General features: G+C 38.6%; 1 protein-coding gene across 1 annotated transcript in view; it reads left to right on the forward strand.

Moving 5' to 3' along the window:
* Positions 1-20,097, forward strand: part of GRIN3A (glutamate ionotropic receptor NMDA type subunit 3A) — a gene marked incomplete at its 5' end in the record, with an annotated part of 169,491 nt that overhangs the window by 39,840 nt on the left and 109,554 nt on the right. Inside the window, one exon of the mRNA XM_029919646.1 lies at positions 11,204-11,808. Coding sequence (XP_029775506.1) covers positions 11,204-11,808 — 605 coding nt within the window. The remainder of the gene's footprint in view (positions 1-11,203; positions 11,809-20,097) is intronic.

Raw genomic sequence — 20,097 nt, forward strand, 5'->3', positions numbered from 1 at the left:
AAAATCAGAAGTACACTAATTGACTTTTGGTAGGTCATTCAAACTTAATAGTTCTGCCCTATCTGATTATTAATGAGCTTCAATGGATATCGACAGTAATTTGACCAGTGAGCTCACAACAGGGCCAGATGCAATCCAAATCTGAAATCTGATAACTAGCCAACTAGGTCTTTTTAAATTTCGAAATCATTGACGATGCTCACATGGATCATCCTGAAAGAACATAGACCCTTCATTCAGGATGCATTGTTCTAGACCTGAGGTCACCAGAACTGCTTAAAGAGCCCTTGAATTTGATCACTAGTCCATAAGGAAGTACTGCCTCTGTGACAAGGGGCTTTAGGAACTAAATTCAATATTCCCAATGCCTTCTTACTTTGAACCAGGATTTGAAAGGTATGAAGAATTAATTATGCTAATGTGTGCCTAGCAATGCAAGTGAAATAAAATGTCATTGCAGCAAAGCTTAATCATAATTAGTGGATCACAGGTTTTGAAATAAGGTACTAAAATGGAAATTTACTGAGATACTGCTTAATGGCATGCTAATACTCTTCATAGTGTTAAACTGGTCAGTGTCTGGTAGCAGCAATGAATGTGAGACTACACAAATTTTTTAAATTTCCAAATGAAATAAGAAGCTGTTACGTAATTAAACTGACTTTATAATTATGAAATTAATCCAGGATGCTAAACCAGTATATATAAAAGCCATATTATATCACAATTGGTTGAACCATGGTTTAAATGTACAAAACATATACTTGTATCAGTAAAAACAAACAAAAAAATCTGGTTTAAGGAACTAAGAAAAAAAACTTATGTCAACTGTGGTGTCAGCCCTGGAGGGTATCTAAAAACAGAAATAATCAGCATTTAGCTGAGTTTTCATTCTTACTGTAATAAAGCAAATTAGCATGTGACATAAGCCATCTCTTAATAATAGTTTCAAGCTGCATTGACATAAAGTAATCAAATTTCCATAGGAAATTTAACTTGCATGCTAGACAGTTTAATTATCTGGTGCACATTTCAATAGTTCCCATTATAAGAAAATATGCCAGAGTTTGTCACCGAGAATGTCTATAACAATAGTTTGAACACTTCAATAAATTTTAATTATCTTATAAATCATTTGCCTGCTGATACATATAAATGTGTACATTCATTCAAATATTACGTAATTTGACCAAAACCTGGGTGGTAAAATAGTAACTAAAATTAGTCTTAAACTATCATCTTTATTCCATAAGTTCTTAAAATATAACAAATCATCTTGTCATTTTGTAAGATGAACTTTAAAAAGTTGGCAATGGGCGCCTAGGTGGCTCTGTCGGTTAAACGTCCAATTTCAGCTCAGATAATGATCTCACAGTTCGTGGGTTCGGGCCCTGCGTCAGGTTATGTGCTGACAGCTCAGAGGCTGGAGCTTGCTTCATATTCTGTGTCTCCCTCTCTCTGTCTTCCCCTCCTCCATTCGCACTGTGTCTCTCTTAAAAATAAACATTAAAAAATATATAAAAAATAAAATAAATAAAAAGTTGGCATAAAATATGACAAATCTAACTTTAATATCCTACCCTAGTGATTGCATAGAATTACTGAAAGCTCAATCTCTGGAAGACTTATGTTATGTTATGTTATGTTATGTTATGTTATGTTATGTTAAATATGATCATTTCTATATAGTTGAAGACATTAAAACAAACAAACAAAAAATATCCTACTCCAGAAATGCTTCCTCTACTTTTCTCTAGGTTATTGATCCTACCAGCTCCTATTGTCCAGGAAACAAGTACACAAACACATTTTGTTTTCTATTTTCATAGAAGGTGCTCCATAAAAGCACCTTTGCATACATAACATCGTGAGGTCTCCCACTGGCCTGAAGTAGTTGGCTGACTATTAGTCCCTTGTTACAGTTGAAGAAATGACCACCATCCCCAGAACAGTCTTAATCTCAAATCCAGTACACAGCATCATCAATACTGCTAAAGCTGATCCATTTTGCTTATCAGATGGTATTGATATATTTTATGCTTTTATTTTAGACAGAATCATGACATGAGAGTTCTGCTCTTTTTCTCTGTCAAAGTGTCTTAAAAGGGGCTGCATGAAGTTGATGAAGGTGGGCACACTGGCACAGTAAAAGGGGTAATAGGTAGTCTGACACTGTGGCAGGAAAGAGAGAAAGTTCACTTTCTGAAGAGATTCAAGAGTTCCTGCATTGCCATAAGTTCAGCTCCTTTTGGTTTGGTCAACATGGACACCCGCTGACGCCATAGTGCCCAACACATCACGGTCCTTGAAGCCTGGTACAGTGACTAGTGCTGACATCAGAATGTGTGAGTTACCAAGGAAGGATTAACTAGGCCAGCTCAAGGAAGTGTGCTCATTTTATTCACAATGCTAACAATAATAATAAGGCTGATATTTACCAGATATTTCCTACACACTAGACGTGGTAATATTATGCCAATCGCACCATGCATCCATAATCCTGCCTTTTGAAGCATTCATTGTATTTTACGATTTTGTTATATGTTGTTTTATATATCACTCAGAAATCCTGAGGGATATGTTCCAAGATCATTACTGACATACCCATACATAATAGTTGACCTAGTTGACCACCATTATAGATTATAGTTTTAACCATGAAATTCAGTAGACTCTAAATGAAAAATTCGTGAGCCTTTCCAAACTTTTCTTAGTCTACCAAACACAAAATTGATGTCATTAATTCTATAACTGGCTTTCTTTGTTAAATTGCTGTTAATGAAGAAATACGTCTCACAAGAGTTGCTACAAATGGACAGATGAATGAAGAAAACTGCTAGGAAGCCATGTGTGTGGGGGACAGCAGGCCAGCACCCCTGCTGGCCTCCAGGTGCCAGCCACCCAGGACGGTTATTCTAACCCATGCCGTGACACACCTTATAAGTGACTTGATTTCCACGAGCCTTTAAGATTACTTGCAAATAAACAGAACTGTAAATATTACATCTATAAATGGCAGTGGTCTGCTTCACATGATATTCTTCTCAAGTGGAAGGAGTAGTACGGAAGGGCCAAAAGCACAGGCTTTCCCGTCCTACCAACTTGGGTTTGGGATCCAGGCTTCTCTTTCTTAGTAGCTGCGCGACCTTGGAAAAATTACTCTTTCTGAGCCTCACTTTTGTCATTTATTTAAAAAGGCTAGTCATTGTATTCACCGCATTAGGCCATTGTGAGGATAAAATAAGACAATATGCATATAGTACTAAGGCCATTGGTAGATATTAGCTCTTCATTTGTATTTTTATTATTAGATTATAATTTCTGGGCAGGGACTATTCTCTTTGTTTGCCTGACTCCCTAATGTAACAGTGAAAAAACAGTTAATTTATTTAAAAGCCTGGGCTTCTATAGGAATAAGCTTTCATTTTTAGAAAAAAAGAAAAACACTAAAGACTTCTGTAAAATATAGGTCAAATGAGGTGTGAGATAATGAGAAACCACAAACCTCCAACAGCCTCTTTGGCTGCGGAGAAGCGAGGCCGGAGGACAACGCCAGTCCTGAGCCCCTGAACACTTTCAGTCATCAGCAGATTTTCAAAAGGAAAGGAATTTCATCTCTGTTAAAAGTAGTGGAAATATTATGCTCATTTGGGCTTTCCGAGCTTTGGCCTAGAAGGCAAAACTAAATGGTTTGCTTGCCCAGGAAAGAGCCGAGAGAATTTCACCTTGTCTTCACTCCCAAAGCAAACCTGGCTTCATTACCTCTTTTCTTCTGTCAGGGAACGTCTCAAAGCATCTGGCAAGCCCTTTACTGCAGCCAGTCCTGTTTTGAAACTTTTACTGATCCAGAAAATAGCCGAATCCGTGCTCTCGGGAAGAATGAAGATTGATGGGGGATTTCCAGCAGTTGGCGCCAAAAATTCCTTAATTTGTAGAAGTGACGCTAGAACCAGTACCAAAGAAAGAAGAGTTTGGGGAGAATTTCATAGGGGGAGTGGGAGGGGAGGTGGGAGGCAGGTAATCTGCTGTGCACAAATGTCTCTCAAATAAATAGCCTGAGACAGAACTGCTGTTTTCCTGCTAGGGAGTTGGTGTAATTGGTATTTGTAAAAGATTCCTATTGCAGGGGCTGTTGTGTGAAAATAGACGAAAGGAAAAAGAACAATAGCAAAGAAAAAAATTACATTGCAGTCACTAAAACCAAGCACTGCCATCACAATGACTTCACTCTAAGCAAAGTGTAACAGAACCCACTTACTAGACCCTCGCCATGTGCCAGGCACTTTGCATGCACTATCACCTTCTCACATTTAATTCTCCCCGTGAAGCTGTAAGGGAGGAGGTAGAATGAGCCTCGTTTTAGAGATGAGAAATTTATGACTCAGAAACACTAAGTGACTTGCAGAAGGCCACTTGGCTCATAAATGATGGAGCCAGAATTTAAGAGTAGTTGCATTTTTTAACCTTACTTTTTGTTTTAATTTCGTTAACTAATCTCTACACCCAGCATGGGGCTTGAACTCACAACCCTAAGATCAAGAGGTGCATGCTTTACCAAGTGAGCCAGCCAGGCACCCCAGAAGTAGTTTACCAGGATTACTAAACCCTATCCCGTATACTTACTGCCTCAGAAAAGGCAAGAAAAGCTCAGTTGAGTGAAGAAGGCAGTAGCCAAGCCAGCAAGGAGTGTTGGGTGATGAGGTTTTGGTGGGGTGATGGTGGGGTGGTCCGGAGCCCACAACCAAGAAAGCGTTCTTGAAGGCATCTTTGGTGCAAAAAGGTGATTTTATTAAAACATGGGGACAGGACATTGGCCATGAAGAACAACACTGGGGTCCTGACTGGTATTTCACTATGTACCCTCATGTTGGGAGGGGGTCAGGGATGGAGTTAGTCTCTAAGGAATTTTGAAAACAAGGTTTCCAGGACCTTGAGGGGTTAGCTGTTGCTAGGGAAATGTCATTTACTACCATTTAATAAAACCTCAGTCATGAGACCCATTAGTTGTACGGCAGGGGCTATTTGCTTGAAGTATGCTTGCCAGCATATGTCTTAGGGCGGCTGAGATGAAGGAAATAGACTTACATGATCCTCGAGGTTGGGATAGTTTTAAGCTGAGGTTCTCTTTTTCCCCTAGCAAAGTGTCATCATCTCATCGAGGCAGCTGACCCCCACAGAGGGAGATCACCCTGCTGGTTTCAAGGACTTATCAGTGGGCTGTAGGCAGTAAGGGAATTTAATTTTTCATTTGCCTTAGTGTCCCACATTACTAGGGCAAGCACGTAAACCCCTTTCCTTTGTTCTGGGTAGCCGAAGTGTCCAAGGAATATCACACAGATCCAACCTGGGGAGGTGGGGTGCTAGTTTGTGCTTTACCCCTCAGCCTGCCTCATGCTCCCTCATCATGTAGGACTTAAGGGAAATGTTACAGACACTACAAAACAGGAGAGTGAAGAATCAGAAGGAACACAGAAGCAGGTTGCGGCTCTAAACCCTTTATCTGGGACTAGAAAGACAGTACCTAGTTGAAGGAGAACGGATGGTCAAAATGAAACCACAACTTTAGTTAAATGTCTATGGTTTTATAAATCATAATATATGTTTACCTATTTATAATTAGTCATTTTATATACATTCCTTATTTTTGCTAAATTCCCAGTTGCAGAGTGCTTGTGTAGTATGGATACTTGCATCCACCTTTCCTGCGAATCATAATTAATACTCTTTTCTTCAGACCCTCTCCCCCTTTCCCATTCTTGCCACTCCCTACTAGTTTCATTGACAGTAATTTTGATCATTTATAATTAGAGTTTACTTGTCTCCATACCTATGTATAGTCTATCTCTCACCCTGTATACAGGGCAATGGAAAATTTCTGCAGGGGCATGGTTCACAGTAGAAGCTTAAATTTATTTTTCTTGACCGAATGAGTGCTTGGTTGAGGATTCTGCTTCCTGATTTATCAGTAAATGTTCCTCATATTTTGTGAACATTAACTATTTGTCTATTCAGATTTGTTGCACATATTCTCTTATTTCCTATGTTCCCTTTGGGTTTGTTTATGATAGGTATTTAATGCTAGAAATAAGATATATTGTAATGTTTAGTGTATTTTTTTCATCATTGTGATTTCTGAGACCTATGTACTGATTAGGTCTATCTTTTAATGATTTCTTATTATACTTTTAACTCTTAAATGGTCTGGAGTTGATTCTTAATATATGGTAGAATTAGGAATTTAAATCAAATTATTTTTAGTAGTGACTATTTTCTCAACTCCTAATCTCATATATATTTCTTGCATATCCCTTTCTGATTTACAACCTATTAACATAATGTACTTTTTAAATTTTTTTAAATGTTTTTATTTGTTTTTGAGAGAGAGGGAGAGAGCACGAGTTGGGGAGGGGTAGAGAGGGGGGGAGACACAGAATCTGAAGCAGGCTCCAAGCTCTGAGCTGTTAGCACAGAGCCCGTCATGGGGCTCAGAACCATGAACTGTGAGATGTGACCTGAGCCGAAGTTGGACGATTAACCAACTGAGCCACCCAGGTGCACCTAAATTAATGTACTTCTTTACATACATTAACATATCTGTTCTACTTATTTACATGTTAATCCTTTTGTTAGTAGATCTTTGTTTTAATTACTGTTTTATAAAAACTATATTCTGGTGTATTCCAATATCTTTTAAGGCAAGACCCCTCTATCATTTTTCTGTTTCCAAGTTTTCTTACCATTCTTGCCTGATTTTACTTTCTGTGGAATTTTAACATTTTAATTATTTTAATATTTAATGACTTTAATATTTAAATCTAGTCGGATCAGAGCAGGTGAAGCGATCTTTCCTTATACCAGCCCTCTGACACTGGCCACTGCATTGCTGCCTTGGCAACCCCTCTCTCCCTCCAGCGCTGCCCTTGACTTGTTGAGATTTCATTCCATGAATGCATTTCAACATGACCATTTTTGCCCTATACTTTTGGGAATTTAAGCTTCCAAAATAATGTAAAAACAGATTATGATGGGAATAAAATCTTAAAAATCAATGGAGTGAAGTAGCATGTCATCTGAGGTAGAAATAAAAATTCAGTTCAACATGTAAGAAAATTGTATTTGAAAGTCCCTTAAATTATCTAGTTTGGCACATATGGTTTTGTGTATACAACTGTGCAATAATATGCATATATTACAATATGTAATAATATATATAACATGTTATACATAATAAAGAGTAGACTCAGTTAGGGGAGTGAGAATTATCAGTACTATTTAAAGTATAGTCTCTCTCCCTACCTTCCTCTATAGGGTATTTTAAAAATGTATATAAATTAAATGCACTTATGAGGCAGTTTCACTCTGCATGATTGAGAGATGCCTCCTAATTCTTAGGTTATTTTGCTATTGAGTCTCTGATTTAGAAGGTAAGCAATGCACAAATTATTTTTTAAAAAGTATATCTTCTTGGTGCACCTGGGTGGCTTAGTTGGTTAAACATCCAACTGGCTCAGGTCATGATCTCACAGTGCATGGGTTCTAGCCCCACGTGGGGCTCTGTGCTGACAGCTCAGAACCTGGACCCTGCTTTGGATTCAGTGTCTCCCTCTCTCTTTATCCCTCCCCTGCTCATGCTCTGTCTCTTTCTCTCTCTCAAAAATAAATAAACATTAAAAAAATGTTTTTGAAGTATATCTTCTTTCAGGCCATGGGTTTACTCTTTTGCAAACAGCAAATTATATCTAAGACATAGATTTTGATATTCAGTTTGGTTTGATCAGTCTTTTTAAAATTTTGTTCCAGATTTTGATGGAAGTTTTACTTTTAGGCTTGGATTTTAGTGTTCTAAGCTTTCATACCTGTGTGTGTGCGCACACGCGCATGCGGATGCACCTGTGCTTTTATTATTATATGGCAAGAAATTGGGAGGTGCTGCATCTGAGGTAGCTAGGTAAATATAATATCACTAGTTGTCTCCAAACTATTATTTCATAAATATTTGTTTGAAGGATGGTGTTCCTCAAGTCTATTAAAGAATTAACTTCAACAACTGGAATTTCTTAATAGAATTGTTTGTAGGGATGCGTGTGATTGTATGGATTAATAATCATCCAAGGTGGGGAGGGGAGGTTTCCTTCATTTCACTACCAAGTCACTCTCATGCCAGATGCATTTGTTTCTGTCTGAAGCCAAATGCTCGATGTGATTAGCTAATTTCACTTCCATTCCTGCCTCCATCAAAGTTTGCTCCTCATATATCAGTTTAATGAATCCCTCCTAAGCAAGTGTATGGATGGGCCTTTGTTCCAACTAGGCTTAGTTCAATATTAATTCTTGAAGCTCTGCTAGAAATGGTCTTTTTCTTAATCTTTCAGTGCAGGGATTATAATCATAGTCTAGGACTTGAACAAAAGAAAACCACATTTGACAAATGCTATCTCTTATTAACTAAGAACCATGTGATAAGAGATGGCTGTGATTTGCTCTTTATCCTAAAGAAACTTCTAGTCTAGTGTGGGAGATAAACACGTAATCAAATAGCTGCATTGTGGTGTGAAGAGTTCTGTATTAGAAGGATGACCAAAATGAAACCATTACACAGACATGAGATGATTATTTCTGCTTGGTCAGGAGTCAGAGGAACAAATACTCAGTTCGCCATTACAGGAAATCAACAGGCCAAAAATATTGTGGAAAAAAAAAAGATTAGCAGTTTTGTCAACTACACTTCAATTTAAAAATTTTTTTAATATAAAAAATTAAGTTTAGCAGCAGCAGAAACAATAGTAAATGCTACATGAACTAGTTTTTGTAAACCTGCATGGAAGAGCTGAAATTTGAAGGATGAATATGAAATGCAGACAAAAACATCCTGGAGATATTGAGAGATCAACATACCTAATTTGTTAGATGTGAAAATGCCTACTCTGATACAAGGAAAATAAATTGTCTGCTATGACTCATCCTGGTGTGCATGTTTGGGGTGTTGGAAGTGAAGTTAAAGACTAGGATTGGCCTCCTAAGCCATACAACTGATTCTGAAATTTGTTCTCTGGGTGACTCAGAGGTTATGGTGAAGAAGAATGATATGGTCATATTTATGTTTTAGAAGGAAAGCTGGCTACAGAATAGGGAGCTGATGCCAAGAAGATAGTTGGGAAGAATTTGTTCCTACCAGCTAAATGTAGACTTTGCCTTCCATTCCTTTTTGCTTCTGGAAGAGGGTTAAAATCGAGGAGGAAATAGAAAGGAAGAAAGTCAGAAGAGGACAAGAAAAACTCTATAGAAGTTATATTAATCAGTAAGTAGGAGTGAGGAAGTGAAGCTTCCATTCTTCTCACCTCAAGATCTTATATGGCATCTCAAGTCTGGAAACCAGGAACTATCTACTGGATAGTCTCCCTTTTTTGCCTGTCACAGCTGATCTTGTCATTAAATTTTAATTAAAAAAAATAGGTAACACATCTATTACCAAGATTGGCTTCCAGTTTAAACACTTAGCACCTAACCAAGATCCTGAAGGGCTTATTTCTTCTCTCCCTGTTGAGTGTTGCTCATAGATGATGCTCTAAAAGTTCTGCTTTTATCATTACAAACCCTGTTTAAAAGCTTAATCTGAGGAAGTTAAATTCATAGACTAAATTTTAAAACTTCATCTTACCTACCAGCATGATTGTTCTCATTTAGGGCCTTTGGCCATGGTGTTCCTCCCATAGTCCACTTCTTAGTCCCCTAATACCAAAATTCTTTCAGTCCCTCATAGAATTCAAACTTCAGCTCAAACCCTATTTCTCATGACATGCATTTTGGTGGGTAAGGGGAGGTCATACACCCCTTTTGTTCAGCACTTAACACTTTATTGAGAAAGCCTTCCTCATTTCTCTACATACATTATTTGCCTGGATCTTTGCCAAGTTCTCAGAAATAGTCCAGTAGTCTAATAGTTTCCAGTGGGAACATCTTTAGTTCAATTCAGTCAATATTTATTGCACACCTAATACATGTAAGGCATTGTGCTAAAACATTCTCAGGATGCCAGTGTTGAAGGATAAATAAGTCAAATGTCTGCTCTCAGGATGAACAATTAACAAATTTATTCATTAGAGAACTATTTCTACTTCACCTGTATGATTAATTTGTGACTTTTCAAATAAGATACTCTTCCGTCATTGATTTGGTGAGTTCCATAAGTAGATAAAATCAGGAAGTAAGTTCCATAAATGTGTTTAAATGGCACACATTTCACAGTAAAAATACAGTCTCAGTGGACACAAATGTAATCAAGCCTTCAGTACTGATCCTTCCCAATGTATATATGGCTAATTATACCATATGTCTTAATCCAGTTGGGCTACAATAACTAAATACTACAGAGCGGGTGGGTTACAAGCAACAGAAATTGATTTCTCACAGTTCTAGAGGTTAGAAGTCTGAGATCAGTGTGCCAGTATAATCGAGTAAGGGCCCTCTTCTGGGTCACAGCTTGCCAACTTCTCACTATGTACTCATACCGTAGAAGGGGCCAGTGAGCTCTCACAAGCATCTTGGGCATTAGTCTCATTCATGAGGATTCTGCCCTCATGACTCATCCCTTCCCATAGGCAACCATCTCCTCACCTCCTCATACCATCACATTGAGCACTAGCATTTCAACATGACTTTGAGGGGAACACAAACATGCAGACTATAACACCACATATATTGAAAATGCCGTCCTAAGACGCTAAAGGTTTAGGAAACAGATATATCCATTTTCCACACCACCTTCATACAAGTGCCTGAGATTTTTCTGATATTCGTTTTAAAGGAAAGAAAACATAATTTCTTTTAATTGTTTCCCCTGAGAGGAGGATTTAACAAATAAGTTAATAACAGCCATAGTTAGAAATGGAGTACCTGAAGGAGACAAGCTATAAGGAGGTGGGCAAGCCTGATAAAAATTCAAGACCAGTTGCATCAGCCATGATGTTTACATCAGAAATCGTTTGCCCTCTGGTATTCTCAGCAAGGATATCAGTGTCAGGAATCAATAATTCTGTCAGAGAGGAATTCTAATTTTCCAGATGATGGGAATTTTATCCCAGAGGGATTTGAGAATCACAGGGAAAAATAAAGGATTAAGCCTCTTAAGAAAGCAAACATACCAAATGTTAATCATCTTTGGCTAATGCTTTCTAATTCTTCTTTTTCATATCTTTAAATACAGAATCCCCTTCACCTACAACTGAGCTTAGAAAATTCATTAAGTTCTGACGCTGATGTTACTGTCTCAGTCCTGACCATGAACAACTGGTACAATTTTAGCTTGTTGCTATGCCAGGAAGATTGGAACATCACCGACTTCCTCATCCTTACCCAGAATAATTCCAAGTTCCACCTCGGGTCTATCATCAACATCACCACCAACCTCTCCTCCACCGAAGACCTCTTGAGCTTCCTACATGTCCAGCTTGAGAGTATTAAGAACAGTACGCCCACAATGGTGATGTTTGGCTGTGACATGGAAAGTATCCGGCGGATTTTTGAACTTACCACCCAGTTTGGAGTAACTCCCCCTGAGCTGCGTTGGGTGCTGGGGGATTCACAGAACGTTGAGGAACTGAGGACAGAAGGTCTGCCCCTAGGGCTCATTGCTCATGGAAAAACAACACAGTCCATCTTTGAGTACTATGTACAAGATGCCATGGAACTGGTCGCAAGAGCTGTAGCCACAGCCACCATGATCCAGCCAGAACTTGCTCTTATTCCCAGCACGATGAACTGCATGGATGTGGAAGTTGCAAATCTCACTTCAGGACAGTATTTATCAAGGTAGGATGAGTAGCCTGTGTTACATCCCCATTCATAGGGTTTTGACAGGAAGTAGCATTTCCCTATTTATCTCCTTTGTAGAAATCTTGACTTTGAGTAGCTTTAGACTCTAATAATATTTCTGAGAGCCTTTCTGGTTACATAGGCTAGTATTTCATGATCTGTCACCCAGAATTTGATCTATAGACTTGAAAGCACCTGGTGTACAGTAGGGGACACACAGTCCTGCTTTTAAACCCTGGCATAGTCGCTTACTAGCTGTTTGTTCTTGGCAAGTTATTTTAAAACTCTGGCCCTCAGTTTTCTAATTAATAAGCTAGGATTAAATTGAATAGCTTGACCTATGATCATAAGCTATGAAATTATATATAAAAAGTACCTAAAACTGTGCTCAGCTCATAGCAGATACACAACAAATGTTTCTGTCCCTGCCCACTCTTTCTCATATCAGCAGACTAGGACAAATCTCTCTAAATCTATACAGGGGGGAAGAATTAGTCAAGCAGGAAATGGATTTTTCATTTTCCTCCCAAGCTGTAGTATAGAGTAGTAGTTAAAGACATAGACCCTGGAGCCACTCTCTCTGAGCTTGAAATTTTACTCTGCCACTTACTGTTTGTGTGACTTGGTCAAGTTACTTAACTTCTCTGAGGCTAAGTTTCCTATGTCTTATATCCATTTATGTAAAATGGACATAACAATAGATCCTGCTATACATGGCTCATTGTGATAGAGAGATAGATAGATAGATAGATAGATAGATAGATAGATAGATAGATAGATAGCACTAAGAGTTCCACAAAGGTGTTATTTAAATACACACACACACACACACACACACACACACACACACACACACACACATGTTCTTTTTAATTAGGTAGGTTTCTTCTCCAGTTTCTCAATCTGGTTCAGAAGACAGAATGAAAAAGTCCCTTTAATTTAAAGGATACCTATCATATGGAACTAGTTTGGATGATACTTGGGAAAGGGAGAATATTTTTAAAAGATATTTTTTATTTGAAAAGGACCACCTGTTATCAGAGAGACTATATCAGAGAATTATTGGCAATTTTAGAGGTGAGGTCATAGCTCTAGGCTGGTCCCATTTTTAAAGTTTATTTATTTTTAGTAATCTCTACACCCAGTATGGGCTCAAACTCACGACCCTGAGATCATGAGTTGCATGTTCTTCTGATTGAGCAGGCAGGCCTTGGAACAAGGACATCTTACTATATTGAGAAACAAAAGACAACCTGACAGTGACTTGCCTTTTAAGAAAACAAAACTAGAGGCACCTGGGTGGCTCAGTTGGTTAAGCCTCCGACCTCAGCTCAGGTCATGATCTCAAGTTTCTGGGTTCGAGCCCCATGTCCGGCTCTGTGCTGACAGCTCAGAGCCTGGAGCCTGCTTCCCATTCTGTGTCTCCCTCTCTCTGCCCCTCCCCGCTCATGCTCTGTCTCTCTCTGTCTCAAAAATAAATAAAACATTTAAAAAAAAGACATAACTATTTGATGAGATGTCAGGAGGTCGTAAACATTTTACGTCTAATCTTACGTATATGGACCAAGCACCTATTACATGCAAGGCAACATGCCAATGCCATATATTGGCAGAATTTAACCACAGCCTATACACTCCCTAAACAATGTTGTTAAAGCAATAAAATAACTCAAAATTCATTTATTAGGAATCTACTGATGATAAAATTTGATAGTCTGTCATCACCTGAACTTTCTCTTTCCCCATATTGTATTTTAATTTCAACAAGATTAAAGTCTTTGCATATCTTATTTTACAGTCACTATTAAGATTTAATCTACTATTTTTGAACTAGCACATAAATGAGGCCCAGGATTTTATCTGGGGTAAGAAAATTCTCCCTCATAACAGAATATAAACAAAACCTTTATTTATTATTTATTTATTATCAGCCTTTTGGAATGATAATCATAAATAGCAGATAAGAAAAAATCCTATCAAAACTACATTAAGTTATTTAGCATCTTTCTGTTTCATGTCTCATACAATGGAGAGCACAAGGAAAATTATTCTGCTTGGATCTTGAAAATGTTTACAAAGAGAAATGTTTGTTGACTTGGGTTGTATATACCATAGGGGTTCATTTTATCAAGATCAAACTGATCTTTCTGGCTCCTGAAGGTTTAATTTATATTAAAGTTATATGCCTCCTTTCACAGGATCCCATGGTACTTTGTACATGAAATTAGATGGTGGTACTTAGCCTATTCCATCATCATTATTTGTCCAGGTGCCTGACTTCTGAGCTAAAGTAGAAATTCTGTTAAGGAGAGACACTATTACTCAGTGTACTTTAATGCCTAGCACATAGCAGCCACTTAATAGACATTTATTGGAATAGAAGGAAGAAAAGGAAAATTTTTATTTATTTACATCGTACATTATCTGCTGCTGTAGAAGAAAAATGGGTGCTGGTAGGCAAAATTTTGTCTAAATTAAAAACATAGGGTTTTTTTTTACTTAGATACTTACTGTCCTTCTTTTCCTTTTTTTTTTTTTCTTTTTGATGAAACGTTAGTTTCTTGGATAACTTTTGCCCTTGTGGCTGATTCTACATGTGTATCTCACAAAATCTGAAAGTTTAAAAGAAGAATGTAAGGTTTGGTGCCTGGCAGCAATTCACAATGTGTGAGGGTCTATGACAATATTTTCATCTCCATGGATGTGTTTGAGAGTGAACTCCAAGAACTTCAGAAAATAGGCCTAAGACTTCTTAGACTCCCTGAGGAATACAGTCAAACAGAAAGTTTCAAAGTGTTCAGGAAAGGTTCAAGAGAAGCGGGCTAATCTCTGGAAGGCGTCTTTATAATGAATAACTGAAAAGCTGCCTTAAGCCATAAAACATCTGTGGCATTTCCATCATTCTTATTTATTTTGTTGAATACAGTCTTAGGAAGTTCGTTATCCTCAGTCCATAAGTCACATCTGCATATAGTAATTTTCTTAATTGTTTCTAAATTTTGTGAGGCTGACCCCACTTCTTCATGGCATAATGAAAAGTCCGGAGGATAATGAGCCATGAATAGTGAGTGTCAGTTATGCAAGCTCTCATTTCTCACACAGTCATTTTTAGTTTGGGCTGACAGAATTGTTAGCGTTTTAAAATGTTAATGAAATCACCCAAAAGCATGGACTTTTCAGCATAGGCTTTTAGACTAGAAAAGCAGTTCTCATGACAGAATACATAGATGTAATTACAGGTGGCTCAGTCAGCTGATTGTCTGACTCTTGATTTTGGCTCATGTCAAGGATCCCAGGATCATGGAACAAGCCCCGCATCAGGCTCCTTGCTGAGTATGGAGCCTGAGCCTGCTTGAGGTTCTCTTACTCCCCCCTCCGCCCCTCTACCTGCTCATGTGTGTGCATTCTCTCTCTCAAATAAAAAGAAGAAGAAGAAGAAGAAGAAGAAGAAGAAGAAGAAGAGGAAGAAGAAAATGTAGACAAAACCACTTGGGCACTAAGTTTGTAGTATAATCTTTAACAATTTATTTGCAAGTTGTTTTATTCAATGTTAATTATTTGAAGCGATGATATCTGGTACATTATTGAGAAATAACTTCCTAAGTACGTGTGTGTGGGTGTTTTTGTGCAGCCAATGACTCTTTGTTGAACTAGCGTGAGGTAGACAGAATGAAGACATGCATCCTGCCATTTTCAAGCTGACTCTTTGTTGAACTAGCGTGAGGTAGACAGAATGAAGACATGCATCCTGCCATTTTCAAGCTGCATGAGGTTGAAGAGTAAGGAAATGATTATACAACAAAAAGATACATGAGTCTTAAGAAAGTCCATATAGACAAAGACTGAGGGAGAAACACTGGAATTGGATCCTGTGATAAGCAAGTCATTTTCTGGTTTGGAGCAAATTCATAGGCCTAGGAAATGGTATATGTAAATGCACCAAGACCTAAAAGAGAAATTTGGTACAGTTGGAGCATACATTGGATATGAAGGGGATTCGATGTGGTTGTGGAAAAGTAGTTAATTTGATAGCATGCCACCCAGGGTTTTTATGCCAAGCTAAGAATTGTGCATTTTACATGCATACTGGATGTCACCTGAATTGCAGAACATGATGTAGTTCCAAATTAACCAATTAACCAACTAAAGTAATACAGCATAAAAACCTTGAAAGGAATTTTTTAGACCATTGCAATAGCAAAATTTTTTTTTCTCAAAATTGGTTTAAGCCTTCCCCACATTTACTCCGTTATTGCACTGTAAACACCAGACTCTAGTGAAAGTGAGTAGTTTGACCTGCTGTTCCTAGGGTGGGCTTTGTCCATGCTTCTCTTTAGGCCCGTGCTAATGAATCTATTGTCGTTAGAGAAAGAGCTCCCTTGGATTAGTCCTAACATGGTCAAAGATTTCTTTAAGAATTCCAAGAGTCTAGACATTCACCAACCCCTCATTCTCTTGGCCTAAGAAGTCCCTGACCCTTTGGCTGACTAATTATAGTCCAGATAGTTACTTTAGCTTCTAAACAGACCATAGAATCTTGCCTTTATTCTTTGAACAGCTTCTGGAGGTCAGTTCTCTATCAGGTAAGCCATGATTAATCACTTAAACATTCAAAAACATTTGGTGTGAATATTAGGTCAGGCCCTTGGCTAATGCTGGAGATATAAAGGGTAGACACCCAGGACTTTGCTCTCAGGTAGCTTACAATCCCCCTTCTGTACCCTCACTAAGAGAGGATATGCTCCTCTAATCATCCATATTTTTTTAAGTTTATTTATTTATCTTTAAGAGAGGGAGAGAGAATCCCAAGCAGGCTCTGCACAGTCAGCACACAGTCCAATGCAGGCCTTGATCCCACAAACTGTGAGATCATGACCTGAGCCAAAAATCAACAGCTGAACTCTCAACCAACTGAGCCATCCAGGTGCCCCCCATGTATTTTTTAATCCACTTTATTTGACTGAGCTCTTTGGTTATCATTCTTCATTGAGACAACATCCATTCTACTAGTGATTATTCTCTTGCATTAGCTGGCATTGTTAGGCCCTCTGCATTTGTGCTTGAAGAAGGTCCAGCATGCTAGAGACTCTCCTCCAAGCTGCGTCCATTTTTATGCCTGCATGGTCAAGCAATACCAAGACAATACCAAGATATACTAGGCTTTCATTAATAACAAATGTTCCTTTATTTATTGATTCTGCACATATTGTTTACAGCCTACTTTGTGCCAGGTTGTGAGGCACTAGAAAAATTCAGGAAAAAAAAAGACTAAAGCAAATATCTATTAAAAAGTCCCAAGATATAAATGAATGCACCCCATTTTATTCCTGGATATTCAAAGAATTCCAGAAAAACTTGAGGCTGCATGATATAATTCTAATTTTGGGTATTCTTACCCATCTTTACAACAATTTGCTGGCACTGTGATCCTAGCAAAGTTATTTAATCTTTGGAAACTTTAATTTCCATAACAGTAAGGATTCCCACCTTGAAAAGTCAAGTGATATGCCTAGGGTCATTCAGCTTGCACTTTATAAGGGAAGATTTAAACCAGTTCATCTAAATCTAAATTCCCAATTCAGAATTGATATAAACCTTCCTTAATTGGGATCCCATTACTTTGTAATTCATATTCTTTCAGTCAAAAGCTATATAAATCAGGAGGCATGATTACTCATGTATAAGCATTCTTGTCCTAAGGACCCTACTGAGCCAAACTAGTTAGACCTTATGTTTCAGCTGTTCTTGGAGAAGATGCAGTTGCATTGGGCATGGGAGCCAGGGGTTAGATGCTGCTAGCACTGGTTCCTTGTAGCCTCAAGCAGAACCCATTGCTGTGTGGTGACCTAGTGTGTCCAACTGGTACTCCTAAGTTAGCACTGTCTGCTAGGGCATCCAAGGTGTCACTACTTCTAGAAAGCACATGCCTCGTTGTCATGAATCTTGGGGACCAACACTTAAGGTCTGTGCTTCCAGATGTTTCAAGTAGGAACCTCTGTCACTGAACTAACTTGACTGAAATCCTTTGAACTTGCTGTTCTCGGTGTTACTTTAAATCATGCCAACAGCTGAATCTGAAATTTTCATGAAATCATGGCAGCCTCAAATAAGGAACATTAGAAAATAGGTATTCCCTCAGGACCCTATTTTGATAAAAACAGCCCAATTTTGCTTAGTCCAGCATCCAGCAAGTTTTAAACTGTGGAATTTTTCCAAATTAGGAGAGCTTCCAAGCTTTTATTTGCCGGAGAAGAAATTGTGCTCCTTGTGGACTTTTTACTTTGTATGCATTTACTATAAAATTTGGAAATGTGTCAAAAAGAGCTATGAAAGTATAGAGGGCAATACTGCAGCTCCACTCTGACTTCCAGATCTGTCAGCCACTTCAATCTCCAGACCCTAAAACCCTTTGGATGGATGAATGACTGGTAAATACCGCATAATGTGCCAATGCCAGGGCTACTGAAGGGATATCAGCCTCTGGATTAGTGCTGGCGCCCGATCCACACAGCTAGAATGAATTCGGTTGGGGTATTATACAAAGCAACCAAGAGCGATCCAAGGGCTGGGCACAGAGCACAGTTGTGGAGGAGTCAAGGTCCATAACAAAACGCAAAAGGAAAGGAAAACAACTTAAGAGTATGAAACAGCTCTAACACAAACGTGAGAGAAAAACACAGAAAGCAAAAAGTGCCAGCCTGTCACTTTTGGCTCACAAAAGCAGGAAAAGGGAGTGTTATATCCATGTGTCTGATTTTTTTGAGGTGTACTACTCACACTAATAGTAACACAACCCAGAATGTATATTAACACAATCACATAAGTTACTATTTTTCTCCTCTTGAGAAAAAAGCCAAGAAGTACAGGAACTGCACAGTTTCACTCGTAAGTAACTGAGTTTTGCTGATGTTGGCAAAGCATAGACACAAATGATTCATGTTTGTACATATGTATATTTAATGTTATTAAATTGCTGTTGCTGTTGTCCCTTAACTGATAGAAATTTATTTTAAAAGGTGAGCTTTGTAAGTGTATGTGATCAATGATTAAAATATGTGGGGCCCTCTGCTCTAAGGATTGAAATTTAGCAATTTTTAATTCCTTTTAAATTCCTTATCCTCAGAGAGGTTTCCCATTGTACCAATTTCTATTTTTGATACTATCCATCATTCAGGAGGAAATGTATTAGAATTTTGATGCTTTGAACAATTTGTAAATTGCAGATACAAATACTTCCTGGCTGACTGAGCCCTATTCTTCTGGCAAAGCGATGAAAAACTCTCATGTCTGGTCTGAGCAGCAGGTATGCGTTTAATCGCATTTACGCCACAAACATTACTAAGCAGTAACTCTGACCAGGCACTGTGCTGTGTCTAGGATTCAGAGATGACTCAGTGCTCTGGGGGCTTAGATGAACATTGAAGTCTCTTTCAGCTTGGCTGGCTGCAGTGTTAGGAAGCGGAGCAGTAGTAGGAAGAGAGGATTTACTTATTCCTACGAGCCACTGTGTGGAAGAGACTGGTCTCTGGAAGGCGGAGAATGTCAAAATCCACACCCTCACAGACTTAGGGTTCGAAAAGTCAAAGATAGGGGTAATCAGCTACCAAATACCTGCACTTCAAGGTCACTAAGAAGGATTAGAGAGGAAATTAAAATTTAGTGTTTAATTTGGAGAGCTGTCCTGTACATGGAGAACAAAATCTAAACAATGTCCTCTCATAGAATTGAACCTGGGTAACTCTGTGGCTAAGGTGATAATTCATGTCATAAGGCAAGGGTCTGCTGCCATGAGAGAGGCCAGAGTGAAAGCTGAATTAATAACAGCTGGGCATACAAATAGCCAAAGGGTCTCCAGGGCTATTGACATTTTTGGGTGTGTGTGTGTGTGTGTGTGTGTGTGTGTGTGTGTGTGTGTGTGTGTTCTGAGTGACAGAGACAGCGCGAGCAGGGGAGGGTCAGAGAGAGAGGGAGACACAGAATCCAAAGCAGGCTCCAGCCCTGAGCTGTCAGCACAGAGCCCAATGCGGGGCTCAAACCCATGAACCGTGAGATTATGACCTGGGCCAAAGCTAGCCGCTTAACTGACTAAGCCACCCAGGTGCCCCTCCAGTGCTATTGAAAAAAGGGGGAAGGGGTGCGAGATGGTAAAAGAAACATTCAAAATAATAATGGGAAGTAAATAGATGGATTTCAGAGGGAATGGGAGGGGGCCTAGAGTGGCAACAACAAGAACAAAAATAGTAAAATTATTAGCTGGGGGTGGTCAAGAGCTGATTCCACACAAGA

The sequence above is a fragment of the Suricata suricatta genome, chromosome 13 (assembly GCF_006229205.1).
Source record: "Suricata suricatta isolate VVHF042 chromosome 13, meerkat_22Aug2017_6uvM2_HiC, whole genome shotgun sequence".
NCBI lineage: Eukaryota > Metazoa > Chordata > Mammalia > Carnivora > Herpestidae > Suricata > Suricata suricatta.